Source organism: Oncorhynchus kisutch, unplaced genomic scaffold, assembly GCF_002021735.2.
Source record: "Oncorhynchus kisutch isolate 150728-3 unplaced genomic scaffold, Okis_V2 scaffold3902, whole genome shotgun sequence".
NCBI lineage: Eukaryota > Metazoa > Chordata > Actinopteri > Salmoniformes > Salmonidae > Oncorhynchus > Oncorhynchus kisutch.
Genome location: NW_022265847.1, coordinates 273,800 through 290,291, shown reverse-complemented (window position 1 = coordinate 290,291; position 16,492 = coordinate 273,800). Strand labels below are relative to the sequence as shown.

Genomic DNA, 16,492 nt, shown 5'->3' with positions numbered 1-16,492 from the left:
TCTGCTCTGAAAGGTTACACACCCTCCATCACTCTGCTCTGCTCTGAAAGGTTACACACCCTTCATCACTCTACTCCGCTCTGAAAGGTTACACACTCTCCATCACTCTGCTCTGAAAGGTTACACACCCTCCATCACTCTGCTCTGAAAGGTTACACACCCTCCATCACTCTATTCTGCTCTGAAAGATTACACACCCTCCATCACTCTGCTCTGAAAGGTTACACACCCTCCATCACTCTGCTCTGAAAGGTTACACACCGTACCTCACTCTGCTCTGCTCTGAAAGGTTACACACCCTCCATCACTCTGCTTTGAAAGGTTACACACCCTCCATCACTCTGCTCTGAAAGGTTACACACCCTCCATCACTCTACTCTGCTCTGAAAGATTACACACCCTCCATCACTCTGCTCTGAAAGGTTACACACCCTCCATCACTCTGCTCTGAAAGGTTACACACCGTACCTCACTCTGCTCTGCTCTGAAAGGTTACACACCCTCCCTCACTCTGCTCTGCTCTGAAAGGTTACACACCCTCCCTCACTCTGCTCTGCTCTGAAAGGTTACACACCCTCCCTCCCTCACTCTGCTCTGCTCTGAAAGGTTACACACCCTCCCTCACTCTGCTCTGCTCTGAAAGGTTACACACCCTCCATCACTCTGCTCTGCTCTGAAAGGTTACACACCCTCCCTCACTCTGCTCTGAAAGGTTACACACCGTGCCTCACTCTGCTCTGCTCTGAAAGGTTACACACCCTCACTCACTCTGCTCTGAAAGGTTACACACCGTGCCTCACTCTGCTCTGAAAGGTTACACACCCTCCCTCACTCTGCTCTGAAAGGTTACACACCGTACCTCACTCTGCTCTGCTCTGAAAGGTTACACACCCTCCATCACTCTGCTTTGAAAGGTTACACACCCTCCATCACTCTGCTCTGCTCTGAAAAGTTACACACCCTCCCTCACTCTGCTCTGCTCTGAAAGGTTACACACCCTCCCTCACTCTGCTCTGCTCTGAAAGGTTACACACCCTCCCTCACTCTGCTCTGCTCTGAAAGGTTACACACCCTCCCTCACTCTGCTCTGCTCTGAAAGATTACACACCCTCCATCACTCTGCTCTGCTCTGAAAGGTTACACACCCTCCCTCACTCTGCTCTGCTCTGAAAGGTTACACACCCTCCCTCACTCTGCTCTGCTCTGAAAGGTTACACACCCTCCCTCACTCTGCTCTGCTCTGAAAGGTTACACACCCTCCATCACTCTACTCTGAAAGGTTACACACCCTCCATCACTCTGCTCTGCTCTGAAAGGTTACACACCCTTCATCACTCTGCTCTGAAAACCATTGATACAAAACCACAACAGATCCAATTTTTTTAATTTTTAATTTATTTATTTTTTTAAATTTAATTTTACCTTTATTTAACCAGGCAAGTCAGTTAAGAACACATTCTTATTTTCAATGACGGCCTGGGAACAGTGGGTTAACTGCCTGTTCAGGGGCAGAACGACAGATTTGTACCTTGTCAGCTCGGGGGTTTGAACTGACAACCTTCCGGTTACTAGTCCAACGCTCTAACCACTAGGCTACCCTGCCGCCCCATTGCTTTATAATTCTTTATGTTCGTTCATATGGACAAGCTGTGGACAGGTGGTAGGTTTTAAAACAGTTGTTTGTTTCATGTTAACATTGCTACAGTACTTTAGGCCTGCCTAACTACAATCATTTGTTTGTGTGCAAAGATTCTCCTGAAAGCATGGGACAGGAAAACAAGCAAAACCTTCTATGCAAACAATACAGTGTATATCAAACGTTACAAACGCCTTTTATACTGTACCCTGTCACAGAAACCATATAATGCATCACATTGCTACTGTTAAATGAAATTAGTGCAAATCACATGGTCATACAAGCCCTGCATTCATACCCTCTAATGTAAAGACTAAAGGTATTTTATAGCATGTTTACATTGCTGCACAAGTCAATAATGATCTATTTAGATTAGAACACAGAGAGAGAGAGTGTCAGTAATTATCTATTTAGATTAGAACCCAGAGAGAGAGAGAGTCAGTAATTATCTATTTAGATTAGAACACAGAGAGTGTCAGTAATTATCTATTTAGATTAGAACACAGAGAGTGTCAGTAATTATCTATTTAGATTAGAACCCAGAGAGAGAGAGAGTCAGTAATTATCTATTTAGATTAGAACACAGAGAGTGTCAGTAATTATCTATTTAGATTAGAACACAGAGAGTGTCAGTAATTATCTATTTAGATTAGAACACAGAGAGAGTCAGTAATTATCTATTTAGATTAGAACACAGAGAGAGAGAGAGTCAGTAATTATCTATTTAGATTAGAACACAGAGAGTGTCAGTAATTATCTATTTAGATTAGAACACAGAGAGTGTCAGTAATTATCTATTTAGATTAGAACCCAGAGAGAGTCAGTAATTATCTATTTAGATTAGAACACAGAGAGTGTCAGTAATTATCTATTTAGATTAGAACACAGAGAGAGTCAGTAATTATCTATTTAGATTAGAACCCAGAGAGTGTCAGTAATTATCTATTTAGATTAGAACACAGAGAGTGTCAGTAATTATCTATTTAGATTAGAACCCAGAGAGAGAGTCAGTAATTATCTATTTAGATTAGAACCCAGAGAGAGTCAGTAATTATCTATTTAGATTAGAACACAGAGAGAGAGTGTCAGTAATTATCTATTTAGATTAGAACACAGAGAGAGTCAGTAATTATCTATTTAGATTAGAACCCAGAGAGAGTCAGTAATTATCTATTTAGATTAGAACCCAGAGAGAGAGTCAGTAATTATCTATTTAGATTAGAACACAGAGAGAGAGAGTCAGTAATTATCTATTTAGATTTAGAACCCAGAGAGTGTCAGTAATTATCTATTTAGATTAGAACCCAGAGAGAGTCAGTAATTATCTATTTAGATTAGAACACAGAGAGAGTCAGTAATTATCTATTTAGATTAGAACACAGAGAGAGTCAGTAATTATCTATTTAGATTAGAACACAGAGAGAGAGAGTCAGTAATTATCTATTTAGATTAGAACCCAGAGAGAGTCAGTAATTATCTATTTAGATTAGAACCCAGAGAGTGTCAGTAATTATCTATTTAGATTAGAACCCAGAGAGAGTCAGTAATTATCTATTTAGATTAGAACACAGAGAGAGTCAGTAATTATCTATTTAGATTAGAACCCAGAGAGAGTCAGTAATTATCTATTTAGATTAGAACCCAGAGAGAGTCAGTAATTATCTATTTAGATTAGAACACAGAGAGAGAGAGTCAGTAATTATCTATTTAGATTAGAACACAGAGAGAGAGTCAGTAATTATCTATTTAGATTAGAACCCAGAGAGAGAGAGTCAGTAATTATCTATTTAGATTAGAACCCAGAGAGAGAGAGTCAGTAATTATCTATTTAGATTAGAACACAGAGAGAGAGTCAGTAATTATCTATTTAGATTAGAACACAGAGAGAGAGAGAGTCAGTAATGATCTATTTAGATTAGAACACAGAGAGAGAGAGTCAGTAATTATCTATTTAGATTAGAACACAGAGAGAGTCAGTAATTATCTATTTAGATTAGAACACAGAGAGAGAGTGTCAGTAATTATCTATTTAGATTAGAACACAGAGAGAGTCAGTAATTATCTATTTAGATTTAGAACCCAGAGAGAGAGAGTCAGTAATTATCTATTTAGATTAGAACACAGAGAGAGAGAGAGTCAGTAATTATCTATTTAGATTAGAACACAGAGAGAGTCAGTAATTATCTATTTAGATTAGAACACAGAGAGAGAGTGTCAGTAATTATCTATTTAGATTAGAACACAGAGAGAGTCAGTAATTATCTATTTAGATTTAGAACCCAGAGAGAGAGAGTCAGTAATTATCTATTTAGATTAGAACACAGAGAGAGAGAGAGTCAGTAATTATCTATTTAGATTAGAACACAGAGAGAGTCAGTAATTATCTATTTAGATTAGAACCCAGAGAGAGTCAGTAATTATCTATTTAGATTAGAACCCAGAGAGAGTCAGTAATTATCTATTTAGATTAGAACCCAGAGAGAGAGAGTCAGTAATTATCTATTTAGATTAGAACCCAGAGAGAGTCAGTAATTATCTATTTAGATTAGAACCCAGAGAGAGTCAGTAATTATCTATTTAGATTAGAACCTAGAGAGAGAGTCAGTAATTATCTATTTAGATTAGAACACAGAGAGAGAGAGTCAGTAATTATCTATTTAGATTAGAACACAGAGAGTGTCAGTAATTATCTATTTAGATTAGAACCCAGAGAGAGAGAGTCAGTAATTATCTATTTAGATTAGAACACAGAGAGAGTCAGTAATTATCTATTTAGATTAGAACACAGAGAGAGAGTCAGTAATTATCTATTTAGATTAGAACACAGAGAGAGAGTCAGTAATTATCTATTTAGATTAGAACCCAGAGAGAGAGAGTCAGTAATTATCTATTTAGATTAGAACACAGAGAGTGTCAGTAATTATCTATTTAGATTAGAACCCAGAGAGAGAGAGTCAGTAATTATCTATTTAGATTAGAACACAGAGAGAGAGTCAGTAATTATCTATTTAGATTAGAACCCAGAGAGAGAGAGTCAGTAATTATCTATTTAGATTAGAACACAGAGAGTGTCAGTAATTATCTATTTAGATTAGAACCCAGAGAGAGTCAGTAATTATCTATTTAGATTAGAACACAGAGAGAGAGAGAGTCAGTAATTATCTATTTAGATTAGAACCCAGAGAGAGTCAGTAATTATCTATTTAGATTAGAACACAGAGAGAGTCAGTAATTATCTATTTAGATTTAGAACCCAGAGAGAGAGAGTCAGTAATTATCTATTTAGATTAGAACCCAGAGAGAGAGAGTCAGTAATTATCTATTTAGATTAGAACACAGAGAGAGAGTCAGTAATTATCTATTTAGATTAGAACCCAGAGAGAGAGAGTCAGTAATTATCTATTTAGATTAGAACACAGAGAGTGTCAGTAATTATCTATTTAGATTAGAACCCAGAGAGAGAGAGTCAGTAATTATCTATTTAGATTAGAACACAGAGAGAGAGTCAGTAATTATCTATTTAGATTAGAACCCAGAGAGAGAGAGTCAGTAATTATCTATTTAGATTAGAACCCAGAGAGAGAGAGTCAGTAATTATCTATTTAGATTAGAACACAGAGAGTGTCAGTAATTATCTATTTAGATTAGAACCCAGAGAGAGAGAGTCAGTAATTATCTATTTAGATTAGAACACAGAGAGAGAGTCAGTAATTATCTATTTAGATTAGAACCCAGAGAGAGAGAGTCAGTAATTATCTATTTAGATTAGAACCCAGAGAGAGAGAGTCAGTAATTATCTATTTAGATTAGAACACAGAGAGAGAGAGTCAGTAATTATCTATTTAGATTAGAACACAGAGAGAGTCAGTAATTATCTATTTAGATTAGAACCCAGAGAGAGAGAGTCAGTAATTATCTATTTAGATTAGAACACAGAGAGAGTCAGTAATTATCTATTTAGATTAGAACCCAGAGAGAGTCAGTAATTATCTATTTAGATTAGAACACAGAGAGAGAGAGTCAGTAATTATCTATTTAGATTAGAACCCAGAGAGAGTCAGTAATTATCTATTTAGATTAGAACACAGAGAGAGTCAGTAATTATCTATTTAGATTAGAACCCAGAGAGAGTCAGTAATTATCTATTTAGATTAGAACACAGAGAGAGTCAGTAATTATCTATTTAGATTAGAACACAGAGAGAGTCAGTAATTATCTATTTAGATTAGAACACAGAGAGAGTCAGTAATTATCTATTTAGATTAGAACCCAGAGAGAGTCAGTAATTATCTATTTAGATTAGAACACAGAGAGTGTCAGTAATTATCTATTTAGATTAGAACCCAGAGAGAGTCAGTAATTATCTATTTAGATTAGAACACAGAGAGTGTCAGTAATTATCTATTTAGATTAGAACCCAGAGAGAGTCAGTAATTATCTATTTAGATTAGAACACAGAGAGAGTCAGTAATTATCTATTTAGATTAGAACCCAGAGAGAGAGAGTCAGTAATTATCTATTTAGATTAGAACACAGAGAGAGAGAGAGTCAGTAATTATCTATTTAGATTAGAACACAGAGAGAGAGAGAGTCAGTAATTATCTATTTAGATTAGAACACAGAGAGAGTCAGTAATTATCTATTTAGATTAGAACACAGAGAGAGTCAGTAATTATCTATTTAGATTAGAACCCAGAGAGAGAGAGTCAGTAATTATCTATTTAGATTAGAACACAGAGAGAGTCAGTAATTATCTATTTAGATTAGAACACAGAGAGAGAGAGTCAGTAATTATCTATTTAGATTAGAACCCAGAGAGAGTCAGTAATTATCTATTTAGATTTAGAACCCAGAGAGACAGAAAACAGTCATGTAGCTGCATAAACAATGCCTTTGCTGCAGTAAAGGTGCATCCACCTTGAAGCTAATGTTTTAACCTGTTCTGCAGCAACAGCTTTTTAATGTCCCTTAACTATAGGTTTACCAAATAAGCTCTTAATGAATGAACCAAGCTACTCCGCTGTAACTGACAACTTCCCGGCTGAGATCCTCAGAGGGTGCCTCTTGCAGGTGTTGGAGAAGTAAGGGAACACTCTCTGGGTGAACTTGTGTTGGAACTTGTAGATGAGCGTGTTGTCTGAGGCGTCGGAGAAGATCACCCTGCCTCTGTCCCAGTCCAGCTGCACTCTGACCTCCTGGGGCCTTCTCTTCAGGACCAGGGGGGTGGCGGTGGCCGTGCGGGCGCGGTATTCACCTCCATAGTAGCAGATGGTCCACAGGCCCCTCTCTAGAATAGAATGCAATAGAATAGAATGCAATAGAATAGAATGCAATAGAATAGAATGCAATAGAATAGAATGGAATAGAATAGAATGCAATAGAATAGAATGCAATAGAATAGAATGCAATAGAATAGAATGGAATAGAATAGATTATACATATATATTATTTATTTAACCTTTATTTAACTAGGCAAGTCAGTTAAGAACAAATTCTTATTTACAATGACGGCCTACTCCAGCCAAACCATTCACAACGTACACACATTCACAACGATTGGCACAGGGTCAGCCACAGAGCAGCGCCTCTGGACAGAGAGTTGTTGAAGTTATGTGCCTTGCTCAATGGCACAATGGCAAGAGACGGTACCTGGGCTCGGGGGAACCACTCCTTCCTCGAGACCGTCTCCCGTGCCACGCCCACGGCCCACTCGCTGTTCACGCCCACCTCCACGTCCCAGGTGTGTCGTCCGGAGTTGAAGCCCTCGGAACCCAGGACACACTCATAGTAACAGAACCTCTCTGGGTTGTCAGGGAGTCGCTCCTCCTCCTCTGTGTACCGCAGGCTGGTCAGATCATCAGACAGAGACAGGCAGACATTAGCCGTGTTGGGGTCCAGAGTCACAGGAGCTGGATGTGAGGGGAGGGAGGGAGGGAGGGAGAGAGGGAGAGAGGTAGGGAGGGAGGTAGGGAGGGATAGAGAGAGAGAGAGAGAGAGAGGGAGGGAGGGAGGGAGGGAGGGAGGGAGGGAGGGAGGGAGGGAGGGAGGGAGGGAGGGAGGGAATGATTGAGACAGAGAGAGAGAGAGAGAGACAGAGAGAGAATGATTGAGACAGAGAGAGAGAGAGAGAGAGAGAGAGAGAGAGAGAGAGAATGATTGATTGAGACAGAGAGAGGGAGAGAATGATTGATTGAGACAGAGAGAGAGAGAGAGAGAGAGAGAGAAAGAGAGAGAGACAGAGAGAGAATGATTGAAAAAGAGAGAGAGAGAGAGAGAGAGAGAGAGAGAGAGAATGATTGATTGAGACAGAGAGAGGGAGAGAATGATTGATTGAGAGAGAGAGAGAGAGAGAGAATGATTGATTGAGACAGAGTACATTGATTTATCATTCCTACGGTACTCAAAACAGATGATCTGCACATGTATTGTGGTCTTATGGTCTCCCTCTACTCACTGTATGTAATGAAGTCCTGCATCCTCTCCCAGACTCTGTAGTTGAGACAGCCCAGGTGTTTGGCCACGTCCAGCAGAGCTCCTGTCACCTCATCTGGCTCCTGTACTGTCACCTGAGTCCTGTCAGAAGAAGGTTAATGTGTCAACAGGTTTACAAAATGTATAATCGCTTGTGACAGACAGACAGAGGTAGCCCATGCGAAAATTGGTTATAGGTGAGATTTGGTTATAGGTGCTGAGATTAGGTTGTAGGTAAGATTAGGTTCAAATCAAATCAAATCAAATCAAATTTTATTTGTCACATACACATGGTTAGCAGATGTTAATGCGAGTGTAGCGAAATGCTTGTGCTTCTAGTTCCGACAATGCAGTAATAACGAACAAGTAATCTAACTAACAATTCCAAAAACTACTGTCTTATACACAGTGTAAGGGGATAAAGAATATGTGTGAGTGATGGTACAGAGCAGCATAGGCAAGATACAGTAGATGATATCGCGTACAGTATATACATATGAGATGAGTATGTAAACCAAGTGGCATAGTTAAAGTGGCTAGTGATGTACAGTATCTACGTATGCATATGAGATGAATAATGTAGGGTAAGTAACATTATATAAGGTAGCATTGTTTAAAGTGGCTAGTGATATATTTACATCATTTCCCATCAATTCCCATTATTAAAGTGGCTGGAGTAGAGTCAGTGTCATTGACAGTGTGTTGGCAGTAGCCACTCAATGTTAGTGGTGGCTGTTTAACAGTCTGATGGCCTTGAGATAGAAGCTGTTTTTCAGTCTCTCGGTCCCAGCTTTGATGCACCTGTACTGACCTCGCCTTCTGGATGACAGCGGGGTGAACAGGCAGTGGCTCGGGTGGTTGATGTCCTTGATGATCTTTATGGCCTTCCTGTAGCATCGGGTGGTGTAGGTGTCCTGGAGGGCAGGTAGTTTGCCCCCGGTGATGCGTTGTGCAGACCTCACTACCCTCTGGAGAGCCTTACGGTTGAGGGCGGTGCAGTTGCCATACCAGGCGGTGATACAGCCCGCCAGGATGCTCTCGATTGTGCATCTGTAGAAGTTTGTGAGTGCTTTTGGTGACAAGCCGAATTTCTTCAGCCTCCTGAGGTTGAAGAGGCGCTGCTGCGCCTTCCTCACGATGCTGTCTGTGTGAGTGGACCAATTCAGTTTGTCTGTGATGTGTATGCCGAGGAACTTAAAACTTGCTACCCTCCACTACTGTTCCATCGATGTGGATGGGGGGGGGGGGTGTTCCCTCTGCTGTTTCCTGAAGTCCACAATCATCTCCTTAGTTTTGTTGATGTTGAGTGTGAGGTTATTTTCCTGACACCACACTCCGAGGGCCCTCACCTCCTCCCTGTAGGCCGTCTCGTCGTTGTTGGTAATCAAGCCTACCACTGTTGTGTCGTCCGCAAACTTGATGATTGAGTTGGAGGCGTGCGTGGCCACGCAGTCGTGGGTGAACAGGGAGTACAGGAGAGGGCTCAGAACGCACCCTTGTGGGGCCCCAGTGTTGAGGATCAGCGGGGAGGAGATGTTGTTGCCTACCCTCACCACCTGGGGGCGGCCCGTCAGGAAGTCCAGTACCCAGTTGCACAGGGCGGGGTCGAGACCCAGGGTCTCGAGCTTGATGACGAGCTTGGAGGGTACTATGGTGTTGAATGCCGAGCTGTAGTCGATGAACAGCATTCTCACATAGGTATTCCTCTTGTCCAGATGGGTTAGGGCAGTGTGCAGTGTGGTTGAGATTGCATCGTCTGTGGACCTATTTGGGCGGTAAGCAAATTGGAGTGGGTCTAGGGTGTCAGGTAGGGTGGAGGTGATATGGTCCTTGACTAGTCTCTCAAAGCACTTCATGATGACGGATGTGAGTGCTACGGGGCGGTAGTCGTTTAGCTCAGTTACCTTAGCTTTCTTGGGAACAGGAACAATGGTGGCCCTCTTGAAGCATGTGGGAACAGCAGACTGGTATAGGGATTGATTGAATATGTCCGTAAACACACCGGCCAGCTGGTCTGCGCATGCTCTGAGGGCGCGGCTGGGGATGCCGTCTGGGCCTGCAGCCTTGCGAGGGTTAACACGTTTAAATGTTATAGGTGAGATTAGGTTATAGGTGCTGAGATTAGGTTATAGGTGAGATGAGGGTATAGGTGAGATGAGGGTATAGGTGAGATTAGGTTATAGGTGAGATTAGGTTAAAGGTGAGATTAGGTTATAGGTGAGATGAGGTTATAGGTGAGATTAGGTTATAGGTGAGATTAGGTTATAGGTGTGGAGATTAGGTTATAGGTGAGATTAGGTTAGAGGTGAGATGAGGTTATAGGTGAAATTAGGTTAGAGGTGAGATTAGGTTAGAGGTGAGATTAGGTTAGAGGTGAGATTAGGTTAGAGGAGATTAGGTTATAGGTGAGATTAGGTTAGAGGTGAGATTAGGTTAGAGGAGATTAGGTTATAGGTGAGATTAGGTTATAGATGAGATTAGGTTAGAGGTGAGATTAGGTTAGAGGTGAGATTAGGTTATAGGTGAGATTAGGTTAGAGGTGAGATTAGGTTATAGGTGCTGAGATTAGGTTAGAGGTGAGATTAGGTTATAGGTGAGATTAGGTTAGAGGTGAGATTAGGTTAGAGGTGAGATTAGGTTAGAGGTGGGATTAGGTTATAGGTGAGATTAGGTTATAGGTGCTGAGATTAGGTTATAGGTGCTGAGATTAGGTTAGAGGTGCTGAGATTAGGTTAGAGGTGAGATTAGGTTAGAGGTGAGATTAGGTTAGAGGTGAGATTAGGTTAGAGGTGAGATTAGGTTAGAGGTGAGATTAGGTTAGAGGTGGGATTAGGTTATAGGTGAGATTAGGTTAGAGGTGAGATTAGGTTAGAGGTGGGATTAGGTTATAGGTGAGATTAGGTTATAGGTGAGATTAGGTTAGATGTGGGATTAGGTTATAGGTGAGATTAGGTTATAGGTGCTGAGATTACAAGATGCACAACTATGAAGGAAAAGAATAGAGCAACACACCCACCTCTCAGAGGTCCTCTTGAAGTTCTAATGGAAAATATGACGTCTTTACTTGAAAGGCAAATAATAATATCCTTATATTACAACCTCTTTTCATACCGTGATCTCGTTCTCTGATGAGTCCGTACCTTGAGGAAGGCTATGTCATCACCAGTGTCCATGGCCTCCACCGTCACCTCAATGGCCTCAGCTAGAGAGTTGATCTGGTCTGTTGTTCTGTCTATCCTGTCCCTCATCCCCTGGGTCTTCTCCTGCTCCTCTTCCTTCAGAGCAGAGATCACAGCAGCTTCCTCGTCTCGGAGGAACCGGTGCAGCTTCTCAAACTGCTGCTGGACCAGGCGCTCAGTATGCTGTGCCTGGCTCTGCAGGAGTAAACGGGGATAGGGGACGACGGGATAAAGAAGGAATGAAAGGAGGAGATGGAGGAGATGGAGGGAATATCAGAATCCGAATGACCTCATCTCTATCAATACTTTAGCAGCCTATCAAGTGGGATTAGGAGCTCAGGAAATTATGTCAATGATAATGTACTTCGACTGGATCTATTGTCTGATATCAACAATAATGTACTTCAACTGGATCTACTGTCTGATATCAATCATAATGTACTTCAACTGGATCTACTGTCTGATATCAATGATAATGTACTTCGACTGGATCTACTGTCTGATATCAACAATAATGTACTTCAACTGGATCTACTGTCTGATATCACTGATAATGTACTTCGACTGGATCTCCTGTCTGATATCACTGATAATGTACTTCGACTGGATCTCCTGTCTGATATCACTGATAATGTACTTCGACTGGATCTCCTGTCTGATATCAATGATAATGTACTTCGACTGGATCTCCTGTCTGATGTACTTCTACTGTATGATATTGATAATGTACTTTGACTGAATCTACTGTTTCAACATCAATCCCAGTTATTGTGCTGTTACCATTTCACAGTCCTCCTGGAAGTATATTCGATCAATGGTACGACACAGAACTAGTCACATTCAAACCCAGAAATGATCCATCGTTCTGTCTATGGATGGATCTGACGCCTTTTGACCCCTTCTAACCTTGATGTGTTCAGCCCTTTTGACCCCTCCTAACCTTGGTGTGTTCAGCTGACCCCTCCTAACCTTGATGTGTTCAGCTGACTCCTCCTAACCTTGATGTGTTCAGCTGACTCCTCCTAACCTTGATGTGTTCAGCTGACTCCTCACAGGTCTGCTTGACAGTGTTCAGAGCCTCCAGCTTCTCTTGTAGAGGTCTCAGGGCAGACGTCAGCTCCCTCTGGGGTCAGAGGTCAGTGGTTAGAGAGAGGTCAGGGGTGAGTCAACATACACATATGTGTGACAGTGATCAACCAAAAATGATCTCCATCTCACTCGGTTAGGGTTTCTAACAACCACGTCAGATCAGTTGTACTGTAGGGGAGAGTGGGGTAAGTTGAGCCAAAGGGGTAAGTTGAGCCAAAGGGGTAAGTTGAGCCAAAGGGGTAAGTTGAGCCAACCTTGTTTCTAGGAAATCATACACAAAATGTATAATTTGACAAAATATTTATAAAGAGGTCATAATTTCATGGCGTCTGTGAAGGAAGAAACCACGTGGAAAAAGTGATAAGAAAGAGGTCCAAAGAAACGTGGTTTCATGATGTTTGTATCTAAACCAAAGTAGATCATATTGAGAGTGTTTTATACATCAGTTGGGGTCTCTATCAGCTTCAATATGAGGTCTTAAACCTGGCATGAAAGTGCATCCTTGTAGCTGTGTGGACTAATATAGTCAAAATGTTTTCCTTGTGGTAAATTGAGCCAATGGTTGAGCCAATGGTTGAGCCAATGGTTGAGCCAATGGTTGAGCCAATGGTTGAGCCAATGGTTGAGCCAATGGTTGAGCCAATGGTTGAGCCAATGGTTGAGCCAATGGTTGAGCCAATGGTTGAGCCAATGACAATTTGAGCAAATTGAAGTGTTTTCTTCCCAGGCATAATCCAAGGCATTATCTCTGACATTATCTCTGGCATTATCTCTGGTATTATCTCTGGCATTGTCTCTGGCATTATGCCTGGCATTATCTCTGGAATTATCTCTGGGATATGAGGTAACAACAGGGCCTGGCCCATGTTGAAAGTGTCTTAAAAAGTACAAAGTGTTTCTTAGGTGTTAAGCCTGAGTTCAAAGATGCTTAAAATGCTGTTTTTTTAAAAAGTGATTGTGATTTGGGAAATAGAAATTGACATGTTTTTTAACAAGGTAGTGGTCAAATTTAATTAAGTTCAGAAATTTGTAGGCGGGTTATCTTACCCTGTCCCGGACTCAAGGTAAGGTGTGCCAAGAGACAACTTTTCTTTTGGACAAGCTATATTTTCAAAACTGTAATGTTTACATGAATTCTGATTATATTCATGGAGCTGTGTTGGTTGGGAGTGTTGGGATGGTGTGCGGCTGGACTGTGTTTCCCCCGAGGAGCAGTTGTAGTTATGTCACAATTGGCCACTGAACTATTGCAGCTCTGCGTTTTCGTCTCTGAGTATCTGTGTATGTAGTCAGTCACAACATTCTCACCTTGCAGTCGTGCACAGCCTCCTCCATGGGACAACACTCGTGGTCGTCGTGCTCCTCGCTCTGACACGCCACACACACCAACTCCTTGTCCTCCACACAATACAATGTCAGCCTCTCCCCATGCAGAGGACACAGCTCCCTGTCCCCGTCCTCTACCCCTCCATCCCTGGCCCGCCGCGGCTGCCCTTGGAATAGGGAGTCCAGCAGTCTCTTCAGGACGCAGTCCAGCAGGTCTCTGCCATAGCAGATCGTACAGCCCCCCTGGCCTAGCTCGCCCTCACACAGCCCCAGGCAGGCCTCACACAGGCTGTGGCCACACGGCAGGACCAGGGGCCCTGCTCCCTGACAGCCCGGGCACACAGCCTCTTCCCTGGGGAGAGAGGGCTCATCACCCTTTTGCTGCTCAGACGCCATGGAAACAGATTGATCTCTCCTTGATCACTGGATCTTTGATAGGTGCCTCTTGCTACAGTATTATGGTCTGTTGCTACTCTCTGCAGCCGCTTGCTTAATATTTAATGCGTAGCAGTGATTACACAATCACTGGTGCTGTTGGGCCACAACAGGAAACCCCCTTGGTGGCTATTTATAGTCAGGTGTTACTGTTTTTAGACAGACGGACGGACAGCTCTCAATGGCTCGTCTCAGAAACACGACCCTTAAACGGAAGCTTCAAAATGTTTCAGCTCCGTGTTCATCCTTTTCCAGCACCACCCCAACATCAACATGGGTTATTGTGATGTCATTATGGGGGTATTGTGATGTCATTATGGGGTAAACGCTGTGTTTCTGTGTGTTCTAGTAAACCAGATAGAGGAAGAGACAGCGTATTCAGAAGGTTTTCAGACTTTTTACCACATTTTGTTCTGTTACAGTTTAATAACAAAATGTCTTCATAAAATCTACACACAATACCCCCATAATGACATCACAATACCCCCATAATGACATCACAATACCCCCATAATGACATCACAATACCCCCATAATGACATCACAATACCCCATAATGATATCACAATACCCCCATAATGACATCACAATACCCCATAATGACATCACAATACCCCCATAATGACATCACAATACCCCCATAATGACACCACAATACCCCCATAATGACATCACAATACCCCCATAATGACATCACAATACCCCCATAATGACATCACAATACCCCCATAATGACATCACAATACCCCCATAATGACATCACAATACCCCATAATGACATCACAATACCCCCATAATGACATCACAATACCCCATAATGACATCACAATACCCCCATAATGACATCACAATACCCCATAATGATATCACAATACCCCATAATGACATCACAATACCCCATAATGACATCACAATACCCCCATAATGACATCACAATACCCCATAATGACATCACAATACCCCCATAATGACATCACAATACCCCATAATGATATCACAATACCCCCATAATGACATCACAATACCCCATAATGATATCACAATACCCCCATAATGACATCACAATACCCCCATAATGACATCACAATACCCCATAATGACATCACAATACCCCCATAATGACATCACAATACCCCATAATGACATCACAATACCCCATAATGACATCACAATACCCCATAATGATATCACAATACCCCCATAATGACATCACAATACCCCATAATGACATCACAATACCCCCATAATGACATCACAATACCCCCATAATGACATCACAATACCCCATAATGACATCACAATACCCCCATAATGACATCACAATACCCCATAATGACATCACAATACCCCATAATGACATCACAATACCCCATAATGACATCACAATACCCCATAATGACATCACAATACCCCATAATGACATCACAATACCCCATAATGACAAAGTGAAAACAGGTTTTATAGAAATGTATTAAAAACATAAATACCTTTTATTTATTCAGTATTCAGACCCTTTGCTATGAGAATCGAATTTGAGCTCAGGTGCATCCTGTTTCCATTGATCATCCCTGAGATGTTTCTATAACTTGATTGGAATCCACATGCAGTAAATTCAATTGATTGGACATGATTTGGAAAGGTACACACCTGTCTATATAAGGTCCTACAGTTGACAGTGCATGTCAGAGCAAAAACCAAGACATGAGGTCAAAGGAATTGTCCTTAGAGCTACAAAACAGGGTTGTGTCAAGGCACAGATCTGGGGAGGGGTACCAAAACATGTATGCAGCATTGAAGGTCCCCAAGAACACAGTGGCCTCCATCATTCGTAAATGGAAGAAGTTTGGAATCACCAAGACTCTTCATAGAGCTGGCCGCCCGGCCAAACTGAGCAATCGGGGGAGAAGGGCCTTGGTCAGGGAGGTGACTAAGAACTCGATGGTCACTCTGACAAAGCTCCAGACTTCCTCTGTGGAGATGGGAGAACCTTCCAGAAGGACAACCATCTCTGCAGCACTCCACCAATCAGGCTTTTATGGTAGAGTGGCCAGACGGAAGCCACTCCTCAGTAAAAGGCACATGACAGCCCGCTTGGAGTTTGTCAAAAGGCACCAAAAGGACTCTCAGACCATGAGAAACAAGAATCTCTGGCCTGATGAAACCAAGATTGAACTCTTTGGCCTAAATGCCAAGCTTCATGTATGGAGGAAACCTGACACCATCCCTACGGTGAAGCATGGTGGTGTTAGCATCATGCTGTGGGGATGTTTTTCAGCGGCAGGGACTGGGAGACTAGTCAGGATTGAAGGAAAGATGAACAGAGCAAAGCACAGAGAGATCCTTGATGAAAACTGCA

The 16,492-nt window shown here is 41.9% G+C and overlaps 1 protein-coding gene across 1 annotated transcript; it reads right to left on the bottom strand.

The window, feature by feature from the left end:
- Positions 1 to 6,414: 6,414 nt before the first annotated feature.
- Positions 6,415 to 14,555, bottom strand: LOC116352949 (tripartite motif-containing protein 35-like). The gene is made up of 7 exons (XM_031821164.1): positions 13,684 to 14,555; positions 12,314 to 12,409; positions 11,248 to 11,481; positions 11,124 to 11,146; positions 8,091 to 8,209; positions 7,286 to 7,545; positions 6,415 to 6,923 (listed from the first exon to the last, which is right to left on the bottom strand). The coding sequence occupies exons 1-7, from the start codon at positions 14,095 to 14,097 to the stop codon at positions 6,846 to 6,848; spliced, it is 1,224 nt and encodes a 407-aa protein (XP_031677024.1). The 5' UTR covers positions 14,098 to 14,555; the 3' UTR covers positions 6,415 to 6,845.
- Positions 14,556 to 16,492: the final 1,937 nt, after the last annotated feature.